The sequence below is a fragment of the Hippocampus comes genome, unplaced genomic scaffold (genome assembly GCF_001891065.2).
Source record: "Hippocampus comes isolate QL1 unplaced genomic scaffold, H_comes_QL1_v1.1 scaffold174, whole genome shotgun sequence".
Classification (NCBI taxonomy): Eukaryota; Metazoa; Chordata; class Actinopteri; order Syngnathiformes; family Syngnathidae; genus Hippocampus; species Hippocampus comes.
Genome location: NW_017805983.1, coordinates 9,262,405 through 9,282,515, shown reverse-complemented (window position 1 = coordinate 9,282,515; position 20,111 = coordinate 9,262,405). Strand labels below are relative to the sequence as shown.

The 20,111-nt window shown below is 39.9% G+C and overlaps 2 protein-coding genes across 2 annotated transcripts in view; one reads left to right on the top strand and one right to left on the bottom strand.

Moving 5' to 3' along the window:
• Positions 1-359: 359 nt before the first annotated feature.
• On the bottom strand, positions 360-11,259 carry LOC109528697 (sodium-coupled neutral amino acid transporter 3-like). Its single transcript, XM_019891614.1, has 16 exons — positions 11,091-11,259; positions 6,494-6,598; positions 6,323-6,392; positions 5,465-5,580; positions 4,976-5,049; positions 4,779-4,871; positions 4,590-4,671; positions 3,822-3,904; positions 3,605-3,663; positions 3,279-3,395; positions 3,058-3,137; positions 2,863-2,963; positions 2,646-2,770; positions 2,139-2,283; positions 1,181-1,284; positions 360-1,106 (listed from the first exon to the last, which is right to left on the bottom strand). Exons 2-16 carry the CDS (start codon positions 6,550-6,552, stop codon positions 1,002-1,004), a joined length of 1,413 nt encoding a protein of 470 aa, XP_019747173.1. The 5' UTR covers positions 6,553-6,598; positions 11,091-11,259; the 3' UTR covers positions 360-1,001.
• Positions 11,260-13,898: 2,639 nt separating this feature from the next.
• LOC109528698 (solute carrier family 2, facilitated glucose transporter member 1-like) overlaps positions 13,899-20,111 on the top strand; it is a 13,839-nt gene continuing 7,626 nt past the window's right edge. The window contains exons 1-3 of the mRNA XM_019891615.1: positions 13,899-14,059; positions 16,666-16,758; positions 19,795-19,955. Of these exons, the coding sequence (XP_019747174.1) occupies positions 14,042-14,059; positions 16,666-16,758; positions 19,795-19,955 (272 nt within the window). The 5' untranslated portion in view covers positions 13,899-14,041. The remainder of the gene's footprint in view (positions 14,060-16,665; positions 16,759-19,794; positions 19,956-20,111) is intronic.

Below are 20,111 nucleotides of genomic sequence, written 5' to 3'. Positions count from 1 at the left end.
TTTGGAATGTGGGCGGAAACCAGAGTCCCCAGTGAAAACCCACGCAGGCACAGAGAGAACATGCAAAATCCACACAGGAATGCCAGAGTCAAGCGTTTCGAAGACCAAATCTTTGAACTGTGAGGCAGACGTGTTCATCGCTTGGCTACTGACGTGTTCATCGCTTGGCTACTGTACTGCCCCAATAAAAAGGAAACCTGTGAACTATTATGTTAATTTAATGCACTTTAATCCGGCCTCCCAGACACAGATGGTAGAATGATTACGTGACATGACCAAGGGGGTTTGTTGTATGACATTACTGTATGGTGTACAAGATGTCAAAGGGGGGGGGGGGGGCTCTGAAACAAACACAGAAATATTTTGACAATATTTATTGAATTATGTAATGTTCACAATAAATTTACAAAACCAAAGTAAGTGGTTACCTTATACCAAATTCACTTGTTCACAGCATAGCCATGCAATACAACACTTGTCTTTTGACTGAGGCTAACCTTTCTTTTGCAGTTTGTGAAGTACCGCTCTGCAGTATTACAAAGTACAACACATCAAATGACCTCAAATAACCCCCCCGCCCGCGGTTTTTTTTCCCCCCGCCCCTCCTCCCTCGGACCCCGCCCTTCACCCCAGAGTGTTTGGTCTTGTTCCATGTCATTATTCTGCTCCATTTTCTAAAGCAAAGATTAAAGAAATGTTTTGCATGCAGACAATAATTTTTCTCCTTCGCGTTATCCTCCACAATTTTTGTGGCATTTCGTGAAGTTGGGCAGTTGCAAATATGGTGGCTTCCTTGGTCGACGTAAAGCGGGCCGACACTACCTGCTGATGTGTCCTGAGTGGCTTTACGGGGCCACTTTGCTGTTGTCGACACCATGGAGGAACAATGTGTCCTCGTGTCATTAAGGAGTGCTCCGAGCTCATGGTCAAAACCATCCAGCAGAAAGTCGAGGACTGTCGAATAAGTGAGGATGCTGTTTCTGAAGAGCTTTCGAAGCACTCTAATGCCCACCCAGATTTCGTTTTTCCCCGCTTGTCCAATCGATTCCAATGAATGTAAGACTCATGATCATAAATATGAACCCTAGCGCTGCGAAACATGCGGCCTGAAAACAAAAAAACAAATAGAGGCGATATCAGTAGGGAAAAATCTTTTTGAAAAACCCTTAGCGCAACCTACTTGGATCTTTGGTCTGGAGTTCATGGGTTCTTGCTCAGTGGGGATGATGCGGATGTAAAACAGTCCAGGAAGGATGAAGATCAGACTGGGAGCAGTAGTTGCCCCTGGACACACAAAAAAAAAAAAGACTCTCAACATTTTACCCCCCGTCCAAAAAAGTACTGGTATCATTTTGTAAGTCAATGTGTGGTACTTATAATTGTGCCGTGCTTCTTTGTTTAAATATGTGCTGAAAAATGATGATTTTCAAAATGAAAACAAAAATCAATTTCTAATGTGTTCACTTAGTCATGGTTTCACCCTCTCGTAGTTTATTGGCATCTATCATTTTAACTGCAGTCTGTGAAATGCCTTGAGGTTTGTTCTCAAAAGCACAAATGATTTTCCAATCAGAAATTGATTTTATCCACCCAGGTCAGCTACTCACGTTGCAATTTTTGCATTTATTGGGTGATTCCTGTTTGGTTTCTGATCATATCGCGTTTTTGGCACAATACCATCGGAGTACAGTAATCCCTCTCTTTAACACGGTTCATCTTTCACGGGCTTGCTGTTACAATGATTTATTTATTTTTAACTTTTTTTTTTTTCAGCATCCTGATTGACAAAAGGACTATAGACTAATGTTAACAGTCTCCGTGCATCATAGCTGTGCAGCTTGTCAAATTTTCTCCATGGCAAAATCCACAATGTTGACGGAACCTTCTGTACAGTATTTCTAAAAACTGTCAGTTGTTTGCAAGAAAACATCATGTATTTATTTATTTATAAATGTTTTAATGCTTAGGGCTGAAAAAAATGTAAATGTAACGAGAGATGATTATGTCACATATTTCACGTGGCGCGGGTTCTTTTTGGAACGTCACCCTCACGATAAACGAGGGATTACCGTATTTGACTATTATGATTTCTTGATGAATATTACAGCAATTACAAACATGTTAGTCAAATGTGATACCAGTAATGCCGAAGATGTCTCGAATGTTGGGCACGAGGATGACCAGCAGGTTGACAACAAACAGCAGGCACAGGGCAATGACGATGTGGCGCACCCAGTGGAAAGCCTTCCCGGGGAACAGAAGCTGCTGCAGGGCACGACGGATCTGGTGGAAACGCACACGCAGTACTTTTTACAGTAAGCACCGCCGACGAATCCATTCAGTTATTTTTATTTGTTATTCCAGCATGCCTTTCTTTTGATGATTATTTAAAATTCAGCTGGGCGTGCTCAGTCATCTATGGCGTTTTGCATTGTTTGTTAACAATGAGCTAAATGGATTTTAAAGACAAAGCGACGTCAAAGCAAAAATCCGCCAAATGAATGCTTGTCGAAGAACACGTATCACTCAAGGAGACCACTCTATGATTCAATACTGCATTTTAACGGGCGAGACTTATTGCATATGTTTACAAATAGTTATTTGGCATGGTGTAAGATGTGAATTAACGATGCAGATGCTCTTACAGGAAAGAGCACCACAGGGACAGTGAGAGTGACAGCAACCAGAACAGCCAATCGCACGCAGAGGATCAGCGTGTCCAGAGGATCCACCTTGCTATAGGTATGGAGCAGCTCTGCTTCCGTGTTTTCTGCGGAAAAAAAAAAAAAAAAAATTGACAGACAAATATTAAAGTGGAAATGATGACATTTCTGGCCAAAGTAACGGAGGTGTTGCACTCACCGTAAAAGGTTAGATAGCCAAAAGTGGCAGTGAGGAAATACATAACAAACATGCCAAGGATGGAAATATTGCCAACATTCTGCATTCTTCTCTTGGTTGGACTTGATGGAATAAGATTAAGAAAATACGAATGAGGTCTAACATTTGTGTTATTTGCAATCTTTTTTTTTTTTTTTTTTGGTGAGCGTTTCTTACTTTCTCAGTTCTGTGTAGATGGGAAGAACTTCAGGGTGACACACAAAGGCAAAAGCCAGAATTGGAATAGCATATGCCGTCTGCAAACAAAGTGGGAAAACAGCTGTCCAGCCCCGTTTCTCACATGACATTTAAATATGCGGTCTACTCATATATGCGCCGATAGCAAGATGATCACAGGTGTCGAGCTGAAATCAAGTCTTATCGAGTCCGAGTTTTACCTCTTGGTTGACGGTGAAGAATGTGGTGGTGCACATCTCCCCTGAGGGTTCTGTGGTGACTGAGTGGTTGCCAAACACCTCCAGAGGACACACAATATGAAATCTCTTGTAGATGACCTTTTGTGACAGAATAAGGGAATATAAGCATGTTTTTTGTGCACAAGCTACATACATCCTCCAATTCAAAATGATGACTTTTCTGTTGGCATGTAAAAAAAATGGCTACAGGTTAAGTACCGTTGCCTGAAACGATGAGGCACTGACTTTAGTTACTATATCTATCGGTTGAGCTACTCAACATTATTGATCATTTCACATACACTTACCGCAGAGAGGAAGAACACCATGCAGGAGAGAGAAAAGCCACTTGTGTAACCCAAATACCCTGACGAGCACAAAACAATAGCATTGAATCAGGACCCCTGGTTATGATGGTAAATCGACAATGTGTTTGTGACATCATCCATTTTCAACATGGCTCGGTCGAGGTTGTATTTTAAAAAATATTTGATCATTTAAGTGAACACAAAAATTGAGATTTACCAAGGTGCTTCATGAGGGCCAAAGGAAGGATGATAGAGACAGTGACTATGATGATCAGGTAATTTCCATTCATGAACCAATCACTAGGTGAGGAAGATAAAAGAGAGACTCCTTTACCACAATTTTACCACAGCTGTGTATTGTCACCTGTATTATTCGACGCACAGATTGTGGTAGATGATATTTCATGGAAATTTTTATTCATCTTCCATTCATGATGCGTACACTGGATCATATAGGATTCCTCCAAAGTCTACTGTCAAAAATCTGAAATATGTACAGTAAGATGTCTTTGTGTGATGTATGCCTTCAATGGCATTGACTCAAAGATGGGGGTTGTTAAATCGGAAAAGACAAACATGAAGCCAACCAAATAAGAAAATGGCTAAGCCGATACTCCACAGCTCCAGTAGGCCGATACTTTTGTTTTCTTTTATGTCACTTCGTCACATGTCCAGAATTTGTCATACACCTTCTCAAAACATCGACGGCCAAAATACAAATGCTTCTATCTGACAGAGGTATCAAACCCAGATGCAAAAAACCACAGGTGGCTAAAGACAAACTGTGGCAGGGTTTACTTTCTGGACTTGGATTTGACACCCCCATCGGATAGGAAGAGTTGCATTTTGGCTGTCGTCATAAATATCCAATGTACTTAATGCATCATTGATGTCAATGCTCTCGAGTTTGATCAGGGATTTGCAAACTCAAATATTGGCCAAGGTATGACTCATTTTCGGTCTAACTCTACACATGACTACTTACTCTGACCCAGTTGTTTGGCCGAGAAAAGCCTGGATGACCAGCGGTAACTCAGACTTCACAATGAACAGGTAACTGGACATCGCTGCAGAAAAAGACAAACATTTATTGACCTTGCCTCTCTTGTCGTCACATCGGTGTCACGGCATTTTCATCATCTAGATTCACATCCGATTCATATTGAGAAATGACCTCCAATGTTATGTAGCGTTATGACAACAGCTGCTATAATTTTTCCTGGATGTCCAAATGCTCTGAAGCCCAGGTGCTCGTAGGCACGGATACCTGAGAAAAATAAAACAAAAACACAGTCGCCCAAAAGAGGATGAGGTCAACAGCAACAGACTTTTGTACTTTGCTTTGTTTTCTAAATGTTTTTGAAGCCTTACCCACGACTCCTGCACTCCGTAGCAGCAGATGGACGGAGTAGGAGGACAGACACGCGATACATATCAACAGGACCCTGTCATACACACACAGTAGCAAGAGAAATTAGTTTCAAATCAACATTTAACGACAGTGATGAATTAGTTTAGTGTGCACTTGCGTAAAAAAAGTTTTCACAGCCAACATGGTGCTGTGGCATTGAGTTGTTTATGCTGCGTGCAAATGGGATAAGTTGCTAACAAAAGAACAATCAGGCCTCAATATATGAATGCTTTTGAATCCAGGTTCAAAACGATACATTTTGATCAAGCTCTTTTAAGCATTTCTTAAATCAATTTCACTAATTGCGTAATTCCCGAAAGCTACTTTTTATGTCTTTCCTTTGCCCTGACATAACAGATGGGTTCAGCAGGAAGAGGAAGCCAGACAGACAAACACTCAGGAGGTCCCTCCTAAAACAGTACTTTGAGGATGATGAGACAAGCACTCACAGGAAAAGGACAATGCCTGTGTTGGACATGGCGTACGAAAGACCCAGAATTCCGCTGCCCATGATGGCATTACTCAGGTTAAAGATAGACATCCCCAATGAGGTTTTACCCTCAAACTGAAAGAGAATTAAGTTGAAATGTTAATCAGACCAAAAAAAAAAAAAACCCCCAACAACAAACAAAAACACGTGTTTTCACATTCAATAGCACTACTACTAGTAATATACATAAATGCATTTACTCATATAGCCAAGAAAATCCCCCCTTCGAATAAATTGTAATACCATTAATCCATTCTCGGACCTACAAACCCCGCCACCAATTTTACCTTTAATACGCAATAATTAGTTATTCTTCACAGTAGATAACAAATATATTCCTGTCAGTAGCATTATATTATGTCTACATGTGTTGCTCCACCGATATGTATCAACATCCATAGCCTAAACGGTTGCAATAACGCGACACCAATGCTATTTGTTAGCCCGTCTATGGCTTTTCCCATTGTCTGTTAGCAATAAGGTAAACAGACTTGCATAAAATAAGTCTTTGTAGTTGTTTTACTTACAAGTCGTGTCATACTTTTTTTTTTTGTTTGACAATAAGCATCAACAGGGAGGTGCAATGAACATCTTGAAGCCATTTTGAAGAACTGTTAACTATCTGCTAAATTGCTGCTTCTTGTGAAGTGAGTTGAGATCATCGTCTCGTACATGCTGCTCGTATCTCAAATTTTTGCTCGCATGCGGATGCAAAAAAAATGTCTGAATGATGTCTGTTAAGAAAACAGGAGTTTGTTGAAGGAACTGGTACGTGCGACGTACGATTCCAAAGATTCTGTGTTCCCGCCATACTCACATCGGTAAACTGGGGCGTCTTTGTGGGCCCGCTCTTGTGCTCCAGAAACAGCTGATCCTCTTGCGGGACCCTGTAAGTGGAAGATAATACTTTCAATGTGAACAATATAAATGCGCTCAAGTTGGTGGAAATTTGCCACTAGTCAACGAAAAGGAAGCAAATGGAGCCTACTCTTCATCCATCGGCACAGCGGCTCCAGCATGACCATTTGACAGTTTCTCCATTTCCATATTTAGATGGGACGATCTCAAAAGGAGATGAAATGACAAGTGAAATCTGAAAAAGGGGCAAAACACATCGCAAATGATAAATTATATGGCAGTGCGTTTTATTCAGAATCGCCTTTCAAAACATCCCCAATTAGAGTATAATGAGTAAAGTGTGATCATTTAAAAGCTCTACCAATGTAACTGAGATGCTTGCAGGAAGTGGGCATATGTCTTTGTTTTGTTTCCTTTAATTTGATGAACATGCCTACTAAACGAAGGTTGTTTAAAGAAATGTTTTCTTTTCCTCTCGTTCGCCATGGCGATACATTATGGTATGTCCATATTTGTGCTCGACTTTACACAGATCTGATCGGCTGGATCTCATCATCGGATATGTTGCATTTTTATGGGCATCGATGATGCACATAAATTTTGGTGGTACGAGTGTCGGTCCCGTCCCAATCGCCTTTGTCCAACCTTCACCAACCAGATGCACCATTTAAATTTGCATCGCTGTCCAATAGGAGATCCTTGAAAAAAATTTTTTATTTGGTTACATAATGAAGTAATTTCTTTAGAGACACATTAAATGTTGTAATGTCGCAGGATTCAACACACATAGCGGATGTTTTTCAAATTTCATGCAGCCGTACTGAAAACTGCACAGACTGAAATCGCCATCACCATAACAAATATTATATTCTGAGTGAGTTTTGTTTTTGAGTCTGAATTTTTATTCCCCAAAAAAAAAATTCGAAATTGTCTTCTAAATGTTTGGAAAAACATTTTGTAGAGGTATTCTATCTGACTTTATTCTTGGAATTTCTGCCAATTATTTTTCTTGTTCAAACAGAAACACAAATAAACTTTTAAAAAAGTAGGAAATAAATGTAGTAAAAAAAATGAACAGCTGCTATTTGAACTTCTTCATTTCTCAGTCATGAAACAAAACATAGTCAGTGTGTCGTATAGGTAAAATAACACAAGCAACATCGAGGTTGTCAACGGTGGTCCGGCCTGTCATCATTGTCAAAGTACACGAGTGAGCTCATCCAGCCAAAGCAAACGTTTCTTCTCGTAACTTATCGCTATTTGGTTTCCCCCGTGGGAGCAAGGGTAAAAATCATCCTCAGGTCAAGTCAGATTGATCACAACAGTCACTCATTGGCCTTTGAGAGAGGGGCTTGACCAGCGGTGGGCGGGCTACAAACGAGCCACTCGGATCCGGTCCACTCAGCATTTGTGTAATCAAGATTCCTGCAATATTTTTCTTGCATTGATGGTGACGCTCCCCCCCCCCCCATACAAAAAAATAAACATCTGTTTATGTTTTCATTTGATCATCATCAACAGTTTTTATTGTTTAAAATAATGTATTTCTTAATTAAAAATAATTCACATTTAAAAATGACAATGATCTTTTTAAAAAATTGACATTAAATTTCAGTTTATTAATTTTTATTTAAAAAAAAAAAGGTTTTGACAAGCAACCCCCCAAATCTTTTTTAGAAATCAAATGTTTGCCCATGCCTGACAATATTTACTCCCAACCCGACATTCCACCATAGGCTAGCACAAGCTACACTTGCCAGTGGGACAGAAATGGCTCCAGTGTAAATAAACTTGTGGCCAAACTAAAAGTACACAGTGTACAGTTCGATCCCTCAGCGAACAGTTCAGGTCATCACGTCATTCACAAAAGTAACGGCTACATTTGCTCCAAGGACTTGAAATGAATCATGCGTTTCTTGAGACACCAGTAATGCTAGACTTGTTGTTTATGTTGACTTTTATTTTGGCACTACGGCAAATATATTTTTTTCTATTACCGTGGATGAATAGAATCCCACATATCTCGTCAACTAACATCCCTTCTTGTTTTGAACATGATCACTGTAGATTGTGTAATGTTAAAAAAAAAAAATCCCTAATTAAAGAAATTTAAAAAATGAGGAGTTTTTGAGCAAGATGGCAACGTGCCAGCGGCAAGCCCAGAGGCGAGGCCAAACGTTTGGCTACAAAAATTGATATTTTCACTTTGAGGCCTTCTGTGACGACAGACAATGTGATAAAAGCTGAGAATGACCTCCCTGTTCAAACATGACTGCGTCACTTTTTCACAACTAGTCACGTGGCTCTTTCTAATACCGTCCCTACACAAATAGACATCATAAATCGTGCTATTTACTTCAGTAGAAGCTCTTACTAACAATACAATACATGCTGATTTATACCATAATCCAAAATTAAACATGCCAAATGAAAAAGACATAGACAGCGATGGCGATGGTCCGCTCGCTCTACTTATTAACAGTGCTTCATATCTCTTTGCCCGGACATCTCATCCGTGAAAATCAAATCTAAATAAAACTTGGAGAGCACGTAGTCCATTTCCATTCTGCTATATAGAGATCTTATAAGTCACATATCGTAACAAGCCTTGGGGTATCATATTGCCAAAATTGCATTGCTTCGACTTGGATTCTGGTGTTGATTTGGTCATGCGCTCGGCATTATCGCATGATGCCAAGACAGCTTCACGTTGATCTGTACAGAATGTTTTGAATGTCATATGATGATATATATTAATACTCAGCGTTTAACCTTCACGGGGCCGTCAGCGTGACAATTAATCATCTCGTCCGACAAACTCACCACATCCATTAGAAAAGTCACTTTTTGTTCTGAACGGTTTTTATCTTGTTTCCCCAACATACTTTCAGGAAGAATCTTAAACTCATAAGCATAAGCTCAAACAATCATCTCACGATATCCTTTTCACCTACAGTATATAAGTTTCCATGATTAGGAAGCATCTTCCACAATAGAAAAACCTAACCGCTTCCTTTTCCCCTCCTCTTTCCCTCGCCAAGGATCAAACCGGATGCCTGCCTCCTGTGCGGCGACAGTGCTTACCGCTGATCCAATGTGCTGCCACCTTTGCAAACATCAAGTTTAAGTTTTTGGGTTTTTTTTCCAAGCTAAGATTACAAAAAAAATGACTGCCCCCTACCCCTTCCGTAGCTCTTCTCTAAATTTCCCCATTAAAATGTCAACTTCTGTAGATTTTTAAAATGAATACAGTATATAGACTTACTGTATTCACACTGTGTTTATTGCACAGCTTTTTTTTTAATTAATTGTGGATACAAAATGTGAGTACCTGTGTATGCTGTTACAATTGCGACTCATCAGTAATCGTACTTGAAATGATACGTTGCGAAAAATAAAAACAAAAGTTGGGCGAACTCAAAATTTCAAGGCAGCAAACTTCAATAAAGTTTTAAGTTGAGCCAGTCAACAAAATATTTTCACTTTTGGTAACGTGAGCATTGGCTTTCTCGCATTTTCAATACAGACATGAGTCGACAGAACTAGTTGTCCCTTGTATTGTCGCCCAACTTAAAGATAAGTGAAAACATCTCCGCAAATTCGCTTAGAGCAAACAACTTGCTTTATTGTGCTAACATTATTGCCATAAATGTCAACAATTTCTATTTTAAATGTGTCCCAACTTAATTTACAATTTTAGCTCCCCTAAAATACAAGTTGTGCTTTTTTATTTTTTTTTTACAGTGTAGTTAACCTACAGTAACTCATCCTTTGTCTTCTGAGTGCTCAGAATGTTCCTGTTATGATATAAGAGCACAAACCACTCATTGCTTCTATTTTTTTCCTCACATGATTTATGCAGTCACACTCTGTACATTCATGTGTCAGTGCTGGACTGCACTGACATTTGTCGAGACTCATTCCCATGCCAAATAGCTCTTTTTTTCTTTTCTAATTAATCTAACTTAGTCACAAACTATATTAAATCACCATTCAATGTTCAACCTGTTGTTGATGTGACCAGTGCAGGATTTGTTTTATTTTTGTGGAATTATGAATTACGGTCGGGTATTCATGAAACTTAGGTGAGAGCGGTGGCACTTAAGCAGGGCAAAAAAACAATTCTGTTTTGGTGCAAATTTGAATGAATAGAGAAAAAACAGATAGCCTTGTTATGCGTAAAAAAAATGTAAAAGGAAAAAAAAACATGATCAAACACCAAAAAGCATCCCATAATTTAAAGGGGAATACCACGCTGATGATACGGCAATAGAAGCAACTACAGTACTAGACATGAAAAGGTTTCCCACTCACAGTAAGCCTTTGCCCAGATTATTTGTTCATGTATTCCTACTGTTTGTTCTAATAATTAATGTTTTTGTACATTTCTCTCCAGGGATGAATCACACAAAAACACAAACACAAACACACACACACACACACACACACACACACACACACACACAAACATACACACGCACACACACACACACACACACACACACACACACACACACACACATACATACATAAACAAGACAGCTCACCAAAGCATGCTTGCACACAAATTGAACACAACCGAGTGAAACGTCCGAGTTGAAGAGACTACACCTTCAACAAAGCACTTTTCTTTTTTTCCTTTTTTTTTGTTGAGCAGAGCTCCTCCAGAAGTCAAACCACGTGGCAGCAGTCAGTCCAGCTCAGGAAAAAAAAATTGATGGACTTACCACCTCGAGCGAGTCCAGCTGACCCTCACAAACTGTTGCTTGTGTCGCAAAGTCCTGCCACCACAACAGCCCTTTGGGGACAGGCGTAATACGGGTGTGTTTGGGAACCCTGAATGGAAGCGCACTGTGGCTCTGGCGAAGGTTGGGAAGAGAGGAACAAATATGGGAACAGGGAGTGAGAAAGGGGGGCTGAAAATGATGGGATCAAGTTTCTTGTGAGGTCACACGTGTCGGCACTCCTCTTCCTTTCCCTAAAACAGACAACACATTAACTGGGACTTTGTTAATGGTTTGATCAGTGGAGGATTGCCAAGATGACTACCGGTATTATTATACTATTATCATTCTCCTGTTCATACACATGAATGTGCTTTTATAGTTAAGGAAACGCCGGAGTCCAATGACGTGCTAAGAGTAGAAGGTATTGTGCACGTTATTACATAAGAGTCCGGAGTTGATGAGCAGCCATGCTGTATCTGAGAGCCAAGATGGACAAACCGCTAGCTGTGCATTGCATCAATGTGCAAATGTAAATATCTGAACCGGTGTTTCCCCACAAGTGTGTGAGGCAACCCGAGTCCATGTCCTTTAAAACAACAGATGGTAAAGGTTAAGAACACTCCCAGTATGGATGCCTTGCACGCATCGTGGGTCTGTGTGTTTATATGTGCATTCAGAAAAGGGCACTGTGGTGATTTAGTATGCCGCTTAAATAAACGCTTTGGATTTGAATGTTCCAACATGTGTGAGGACGACACACATCTTTAAAAAAAAAAAAAAGACATTAACGTAGCAATACTCAATAGATATTGTTGTATATGTTCCATTTGTTCTCAAACACACATGTAAACTTCATGTGGTCATTGCATCCAATGCAATGTACACGTGGAACATCTGAAGTTGACCCTCCCTGAGATATGAGGGGAAAAAAAACGTTTCTTGAAAAATAGACCCGCAGCTTTAAAATCTAGCCTCCGTCATGCATAACGTTGTGCAAGACTTCTGTGCAGCGTATTCCAAAAGAGGGAGCAGTCTCAACATAAAAGTTTTATGGGGAGAAGCACAACTATTCGACGTTATGACTCCAAGTCAAAGCAGTAAGACCTCCGCGTCACTATAATTTATTATCCAAGTTAAGGTGGAGTTTTTCCTGCAGTGTACTTAGAACGTATTGTAAAGAGATTACAATCAAATATCTCCAAAAATTGATGTGCTCGAAAAAAATGAACACACATTTTCAATCAGCGTATACATTTAGGGACATGTTGACATGTTGTGATTTTAGACAACCCTGTGATAACGTTTGACTTTTTTCACATGCCGGTATGACTTCTTCACCCTATCGCAATATTTATATAGACATGAAGAGGGGCCTATCCATAGGTTCAACCACGTCAGAAGTTTTGAGAGGACTCCACCTGATTCTTTCTCCGTCTGGCTACTCTGTGTGAGCTGAAGCAGGTGTGCACAGTCCCAGTATGTGCCATCACGTGTCATACTCCATGCCCATGCAGCAGGCAGCTGTTTTCAATGGAAATACAGAGATAACTCAAAGGCAGTGCTGCCCAGGAAAAAAAAACAGAGAGACAAAGTTGGAGTCTTGATGGTTGTTCAGTAAATTCCACCTGAGCCAAAGAAGACAATTAAATCGCTCTCTCCCACACACACTACTGAAATTGTTACACCCGCACAACTGAATAAGATACCGTTTCCGTACAATGTATGAGAGGATTTCAGTGAGAACAGAAGGATTATTTCTCTTAAAAAAAAAAAAAAATGGCTTTCATGTTTACAACAAAATGTGTCGTTCGTTACGACGGCTCTTGATGGATAGTTGTTCACCTCGCTCTCTGTCCAATAGCCAGCAAGTAGCTTAGCGTAGCGCTTCAGTAGTGCGTGAGGAAAGGAGGGGGTGAGAGAGTGTTTCAGTAGTGTGTATGTGGGGCAATCTTGACCCTTGTCCCAATTTTTGCGCCGAGCACAAGTAAGTCTGGGTGGGGTTTTCTTTCTTTTGAAATCTTCACAGACGCGTGCGGTTAGAAACGTGCCTTTGGACCATTGTGGGTGTGAACAGAGCCGACTTGCTTGACAGCCAATGGAAGCAGCTTCTCTCATTTTTTTTTCAAATTCAGCGCAGAAAAGGCGCATGGTCTACATGGCTGAATTCCATGCAGGAAATCGATGCGTGCAAAGTACATTTATAAGGAACTGCAAGAAAATTTCCACTTGCGGATGATGTACAGTTGGCCAGGGCGATCACAGATCCCTGCTAGGAATTGGGCACCTGTGCCCCAACTTCGACTTGCTTTCAGCAGGCTTAAAATGTTGTCTACTTTCAAGCCACCAAACTGTCTGTTGTGCCAGGGGAATGTAAAAAAAAAAAAAAAAAGCCCTTGGTCCGCCGAAACACCTAGCATGGCACCGCATGGTGTACCAGGTTTTTACACCTGAGCACATGTTTACTGTCTACAAAAATAGAGCCCTCAGTGTGTGATGGTTTTATAAAAGCAATCAATAAATCATTTAAAATGATTTTTCAAAAATGCACATGTAGCCATTAGCCATGTGTTTGTCCCTGTCACTAGATGAGCTTTTTCGGTTTGTGTAACGTTTTGAAAAAACAATGGAGAAAAAAAAAATAGCTATATTAGCTCTCATCAGCTTGGCATTGTGTTGTGACCATGTGTTGTCTTGTTTTTTTCCCCCTTGGCCAATCAGCGGCGTGATCTAGCCAGATCCACTTAGGGCTGATGTCATTAAGCTGCTCAAGGCAGTGCAGCACGTGGAATGCTGAGAGATGCACTGCAGAAAGATTTGCGTGCATCTTTGCGGAGCTGCGTGGTAGAGCAACATGACCATGTGCTTTTTAAACGTTGTTATTGATACCTAAAGGATTACAAGAAATAACGCTTTTTTTTTTTTTTTTTAATCCAAGGGTGTATAAAGTCAACATGGAATGCATTGGAGAGGTAACGTGTGTAATGTCATGATCCACTGGACATGTCAATGATGGAATTCTGATAGACAGCAATCAGGCAAGATTGGATGAAACGAATTCACGTGTAATAATTATATCTATTAAGGGTCAATGAAAAGTTCATATAATAATTGCAGAAAATGTTAGAGTGAGATTTTTGTTGTTGTTGATTGCTATTTTTGTTTCTCACTGTGGTGTTGATTGACTGTCCATCCACTAATGAGATTGTTCAATAGTATTGCAGTTCCCGCCAAGTGTCAAGATTACACTGGATTTGTCCCCGGCGCGCAGTCAGGCATTCCGTAGAGGTCACAAATTTGCGTTTTGATTTTCTTCAACCCATTCGGGATTAGTTCTCATTGTCAATTCAAGAAATGTGTTGATGTGTGCGTGCCATCGGTCAAACGAAAGATGTTGATTGTCTGGCTTTGCGGCCCTGATGTGCAGTCATTTGGAAAAGTGACCTCGTAAATGTGACTTTAAGTTGGTTTGTTGACAAATCTACAACTAAATTATTGACATCAAATATTAGCAGTGGTGGGAAGTAACTGAGTACAAATACTTTCTTGCTGCACTTAGGTTGATTTTTCAGGTAGGTGTACCTTACTTGACTCCAGTATTTATTCCACATCCATGAAATTATTTAGGATAACTGTTGGATATTGCAGCTAATCTGAAAAAACACAATTTAGTTTTTTTTTTTTTTCAATTGTTACATACCTGTCAACTCATACGGTTTAGCCATATTTTACACGGATTTTGTGGTGAATCTTACGTATATGGCCATATCGCACAAATCATACGGATTCTGAAAATTTCCGTTTTTTTTTTTTTTTTTCCCCTAACAGGTAGTTCCGTTTGCTTTTGCCCAGAATTGTGCTCGTCTACTCGAATGCTTTCATTTCCGGTAACGTTCCAGTAAATCACGTGGTTCCTAGTTGAAAACAGCAGAGTATTCATTCCATACTTCGGTAGTGTACAAGCAAGTTCTAATCTACAAGGTGAAAAAAGTAACGCAGGAATACAACTCTGAACACAGTAATGCCACTAAGTAGAATGATGATTAGACATTCACCTGCCATTGTATTATGGAGATCTACAATAAATATCATTAAAAATTTTGTGGGTTTTTTTCTGCCGTTATTTTGACATATAAAATGCTTTGGTATGTTTTAAGGATTTTTTGCTCTTTATAAGAATTTTTTTGGTAGTTTATATGGGTTGGCGCTCCGAAAGGTTGACAGGTATGTTGTTATCAATTTAGCAATGTGTCTTACTCAGTTCACAATGTTAGCAAAGCTATGGATGTTGTTTTGAAAGCATACTCCAAATACATTTATCTTTTTTCTTCTCAGTACAAGCGAGACATAAGGTAATAAAAGTGGTCAACTATTTGAATGGGCAGTTTTTGTTCTTGTTGTATCAAGTTATCAAAACCAAGTATTGTATGCAATGAAATACAATTAATATAATTATTTTACTTTGGTACTTATGTACATTTCAGACTCTACTGTTGCTCTTATTTAGGAGCAGGAGGGTTTTTTTTCTTGCACAAATATCTGTACTTCTACTTAGTACAGAGTGGAAGGTAGAATCGGCAACACTGTAGATAGAAAACGGATGAATTTATTAAAACTTGAAGCAAATTGACTTGACTTTCCCACAAAGATGCACAACTCTACTGACTATAAGTGTGGTGACCAAGTTGCCTGTGGTAATAGCAGTACTCTACTGTATAGTAAAAGGCTTATCTACTTAAATTAAATGCAGTCGGACTAGACAGTGATCCTTACAACTTAATACATGGGCAATGGCAAGTGGCCAGGAATTTAGATTCCTTTCATATACAGTACACACTGACCAGCCACAGAAACAATTAAATTCATCAAAATACGCACTGTAAGCTCAATAATCAACACATTGTTCAATTCATGCCTCTCCAATGTTGTCTGCAAAGGCCGAACAATATTACCGTATCTTCGCCGAAGCAAAATATTTCATGCAGCTTTTTTTATTGGCTGTCATTATATTGTGCAATTGGTCCACAAGTGGTGAATAAAGTGGTTAGCACATCTACCTACCAGGTTTGGGGTTCAGATATCGGCTCAGGACTTCCTTTTATGGAATTTACATGTTCTCTCATGTACCGCCCACTAGGCCTGTAGTGGTAATCTGCTCATTTTGGCAATTTCACAGTGGGCTGGGCTGCAATATATATTCTTCGGTGCCGCACGTTAATTTCTTCAGGCCTGAGGATCATTTTTGAAATTCCGGAAGTATTTTATGTTACAAACAACCAGGCCAATACAATAGCACTGACTGTATTAACTATATTACACTCTGTATGAACAAAACAACACATTAAAGAGGCATCATATGACTTGTAACAGCAACACAGCATTCTGGGAAAGCCTCTGTGCAAACGTAAAGTTAGCATCAGTCTGTTCAGTATGAAAATGTTTGTAAGGTAAAGCATCTTGAGAAAAAAGTATATAAACTGTATAAAGTGACTCTTTACAGCACCCACTAATGAATATAGAATCATTACTGAGAATTATTATTATTATTTTTTTTTTTAACCCTTGTTTCTTATGACAGGTGACCCCTCAGCTAATGATGGCTGTGGGCACAGCAGTGATTGGCTCCCTCCAGTTCGGCTACAACACTGGCGTCATTAATGCTCCTCAAAATGTGAGTATCACAACCGTGTAAAATCCAGAGGTGGTAATTCAAAACCCAAGGCAATTTGAAAAAAAAAAAAAAAAAAAACAATTGTCCTGCAGCAGTGTTTTTATTTATTTCTTATCTTTACATTTTATCATTTAAAAATTCTGAGAGAAATTTGAACACAAGTCACGAACAACCTCTCATTCTTCCTCCTACTTGCAAGAGATGTTTTCAGACGTACGCAGTTTGATGCTTGCACTTTGCGTGGGTTACTTAGCGGGTTTAATTAAAATTTGAAGTGACATGGAGCAGGTTAAGGGGATTATACAGTGCTATGTTGGCATATTAAAAGATTACAGGGTTGAATGTTTTGTTTATGGCGACACGATGAAGAGTGGTTCTTACATCTGCCTCACAATTCTGAGGTTAGGGGTTTGAATCAGGGCCTCCAGCCTACCTGTGTGGAATTTGCTGTTCTCCCTCTGCTTGTATTAGTTTTTGAAGGCTACAACGACTTTCTCCCACACTTCTGGAGACTCTCTATTGCTGCCCTTGGAGGTGAACGTGAGTGTGAAAGTCAGCTGGGATAGTTCCCAGCTCACCTGTGTCGGGACCGGCATCAGGACAGGCAAGATAGAAAACAGATGAAACCTGCACTTATATTTGGACTGCATTGTCGTATGGCAAGAGTGGATGAAAATCTAGGACAGACCAATAATAACAATATTGATAGGGTAGGAGAACAGTTTGGTGCACTCATTGGCTATACAGAGCAGAGGCCCGCCTATTTTGTATTTCGCCAATCATGAATTCACCTATTCCCAAATTTATCGAGAGTTTTAATATTTTATTTTTTAACCTATCCCCTGTTTTTGATTGAAAAACTCACTTGAGTTTTTTTGGGGCTCTTTCTATAATGTTCCAAGATGCCACAAGACATGTATAAATAGAAATTGGTGTCAAGGAAGTTAAAGTGATACAATTTGAGTCGACTGAGAGACAGGCTTTGTATGTTGGGGAGGAGCAAAGTTTAATCTGGGTTGTGAGTGGAAGTTAGGGGAGGCTTCACCATACATCATGGACATGTGCACTTCGGAAGCATTTTAAAAGTCATTTATTTTCAAGGCTAATATATAAGATGAGTTTGACATTACTTTAAGATTATACAAATCATAGTTTATGGTATTTTTACAGTTTGTACTATTATTATATGCTTTTATAAACATATTCTAAAGAGTCAATTCCTCACCATTTTTGGCTCTTCGCAGTAAGGCTCAGTCCCTATTCCCTGCAAATGGCAGGAAATTACAATTCTGTGATCTCAAATTGCACCAATTACACCATACACAGAACGAAACTCCAGAGAGCTCCATAGTGCCAAGGAACGAGCCACTGGTCTCATTCTAAACATTGAGCCAAATGGCTATGCCGGTATAGAAATAGCTTGGGTCGATTTACTGTAATCAGGTTCTCCTTGACACACACACACACACACACACACACACACACACACACTCACACACACACGTGCATGCACCACCTCTGGAATCAAACACCTCATGAAGGGTTGGATTTTGCTTGAAGTTGAAAGTGCCGCTGGGGAAAAGGGTGTGGACGTATTCATAGTTTCACTGTTTACTGCCTACATGTTGGGTTATTTCCCTGCGCCTTCAGGTTTCAAACAAATTCAGGAGCTCAGAGTTTTTGGTGAGGTGATGAAAGGCTCCATCATCAACTCGAAGGAGTTTCATTTTGTCCCCAATGGCCATGTCCTAGCATATGTATCCATTAGGATCAAGCTAGTAGCACGGTGGAGAATCTTTATGGACAAACCTGCCAGATGGAAGCATGTGGTGCAGTTGTGATGAGAGCATTCGTACAGGCTACAGTTCGATATATTTAAGTCGCACCAACAGGGGAGCTATTTGCACATGATTATGTAATGACAGAACCACTGAACTGTGACCTTCAGAATTCACGGCGACGGTTTCCAGAGGTGTGTGAAGTCGCCAAGATGTCACTTGGTCCAAAAAAAAAAAATTTTGGATCATTGTCAATAAATAAGAGTGTGTGGACTACAAAATTCAGATTTGAACTGAAGTTCCCCCTGAAGTTGAGGAATTCGAGTGTCTCGAGGTCTTGTTTACATGTCTGGAATTGATGAAGCGTCACATATGAATCCGTGTGGTCTGCAGTGATACGTTTTCTGTACTGGAATGTCATGGAGAGAAGAGAATGTTGAGCCAAAAATCAGTCTATGTTCCCACTTTTGCTAAGATCTGAGAAAATACAAACAGGATGAGATCACAGATACAAGCAGCCATTTCGTCCAGAGGGATGTGTTGCGTGATTTGAATTAGGCTGAGGGGTTAAGATTCTAGGTCCATGTGATGGAGTATGGAGGACCCAAATGCAGGAAAGTGAGGCTGGCAAGCAGGATATTCAGTTAAAAAAAAAAAATCTAAAAACAAAAAGGCCGCCAAAGTACTGGGAAAATCTCAAGAGTAAATGAATAAATTACCCAAATGATCAATATTTAAACCAACAAAGAAACATCAGGAAACAAAACAGTCAACAGTACAAGAATCATGACATGACAAAGGGGAAGATGATTTGTGACAAAAAAAAAAGCAAAACAAAAAAAATAAAACAATGAACCAACAAAGACTGAACAAATACAAGCAAAGTGACGAGGCAACGGAGGTCACCGAGAAGAAACACGATTGGCTGGAGGCGGCTGATTGGTCACAATGTTATAATGATTTGGGATTTTCAAAGAGTAGTCTAGTCCGACTGTTGCTTGAAAATGGCGGAGGAGTCTGAGGTGGAGAAACTCGCTGTGGGGAAGTTCAATATGTCAATTCAGAGTTCACTCAGACACCATTTTCAGAAATAGGCAGAAAACCAACCAGGTCACCCCATTATCATGTCCATTCCTATATACAGTCTTCCCATTGAATCCTGAATTTGAATAATCATCCCTTGGTGAATAATATCAGGTTAAAGTCATATGAATCAAGCTGAAATTTGTGTTTTTTTTCCTTCTTTGTTGTGGTTCAGATCATTGAAAGCTTCTACAATGAGACGTGGACGAGCAGGTTTTCCGAGCCCATCTCTCAGAGCACATTAACAGCTCTGTGGTCCCTCTCAGTGGCCATCTTCTCAGTGGGGGGAATGTTTGGTTCCTTCTCGGTTGGCCTCTTTGTCAACCGCTTCGGCAGGTAGGAGTCCCGTGCCCATTGATATTGAGCCAATTATCAGCAATAGGAATGAAATCAAAGAAACCGAATGGCATTTTTTTTTTTTTTTTTAAGGCGGAACTCCATGCTCATGGCCAACGTGGTTGCAGTTATTGCTGCTTTGCTCATGGGCTTTTC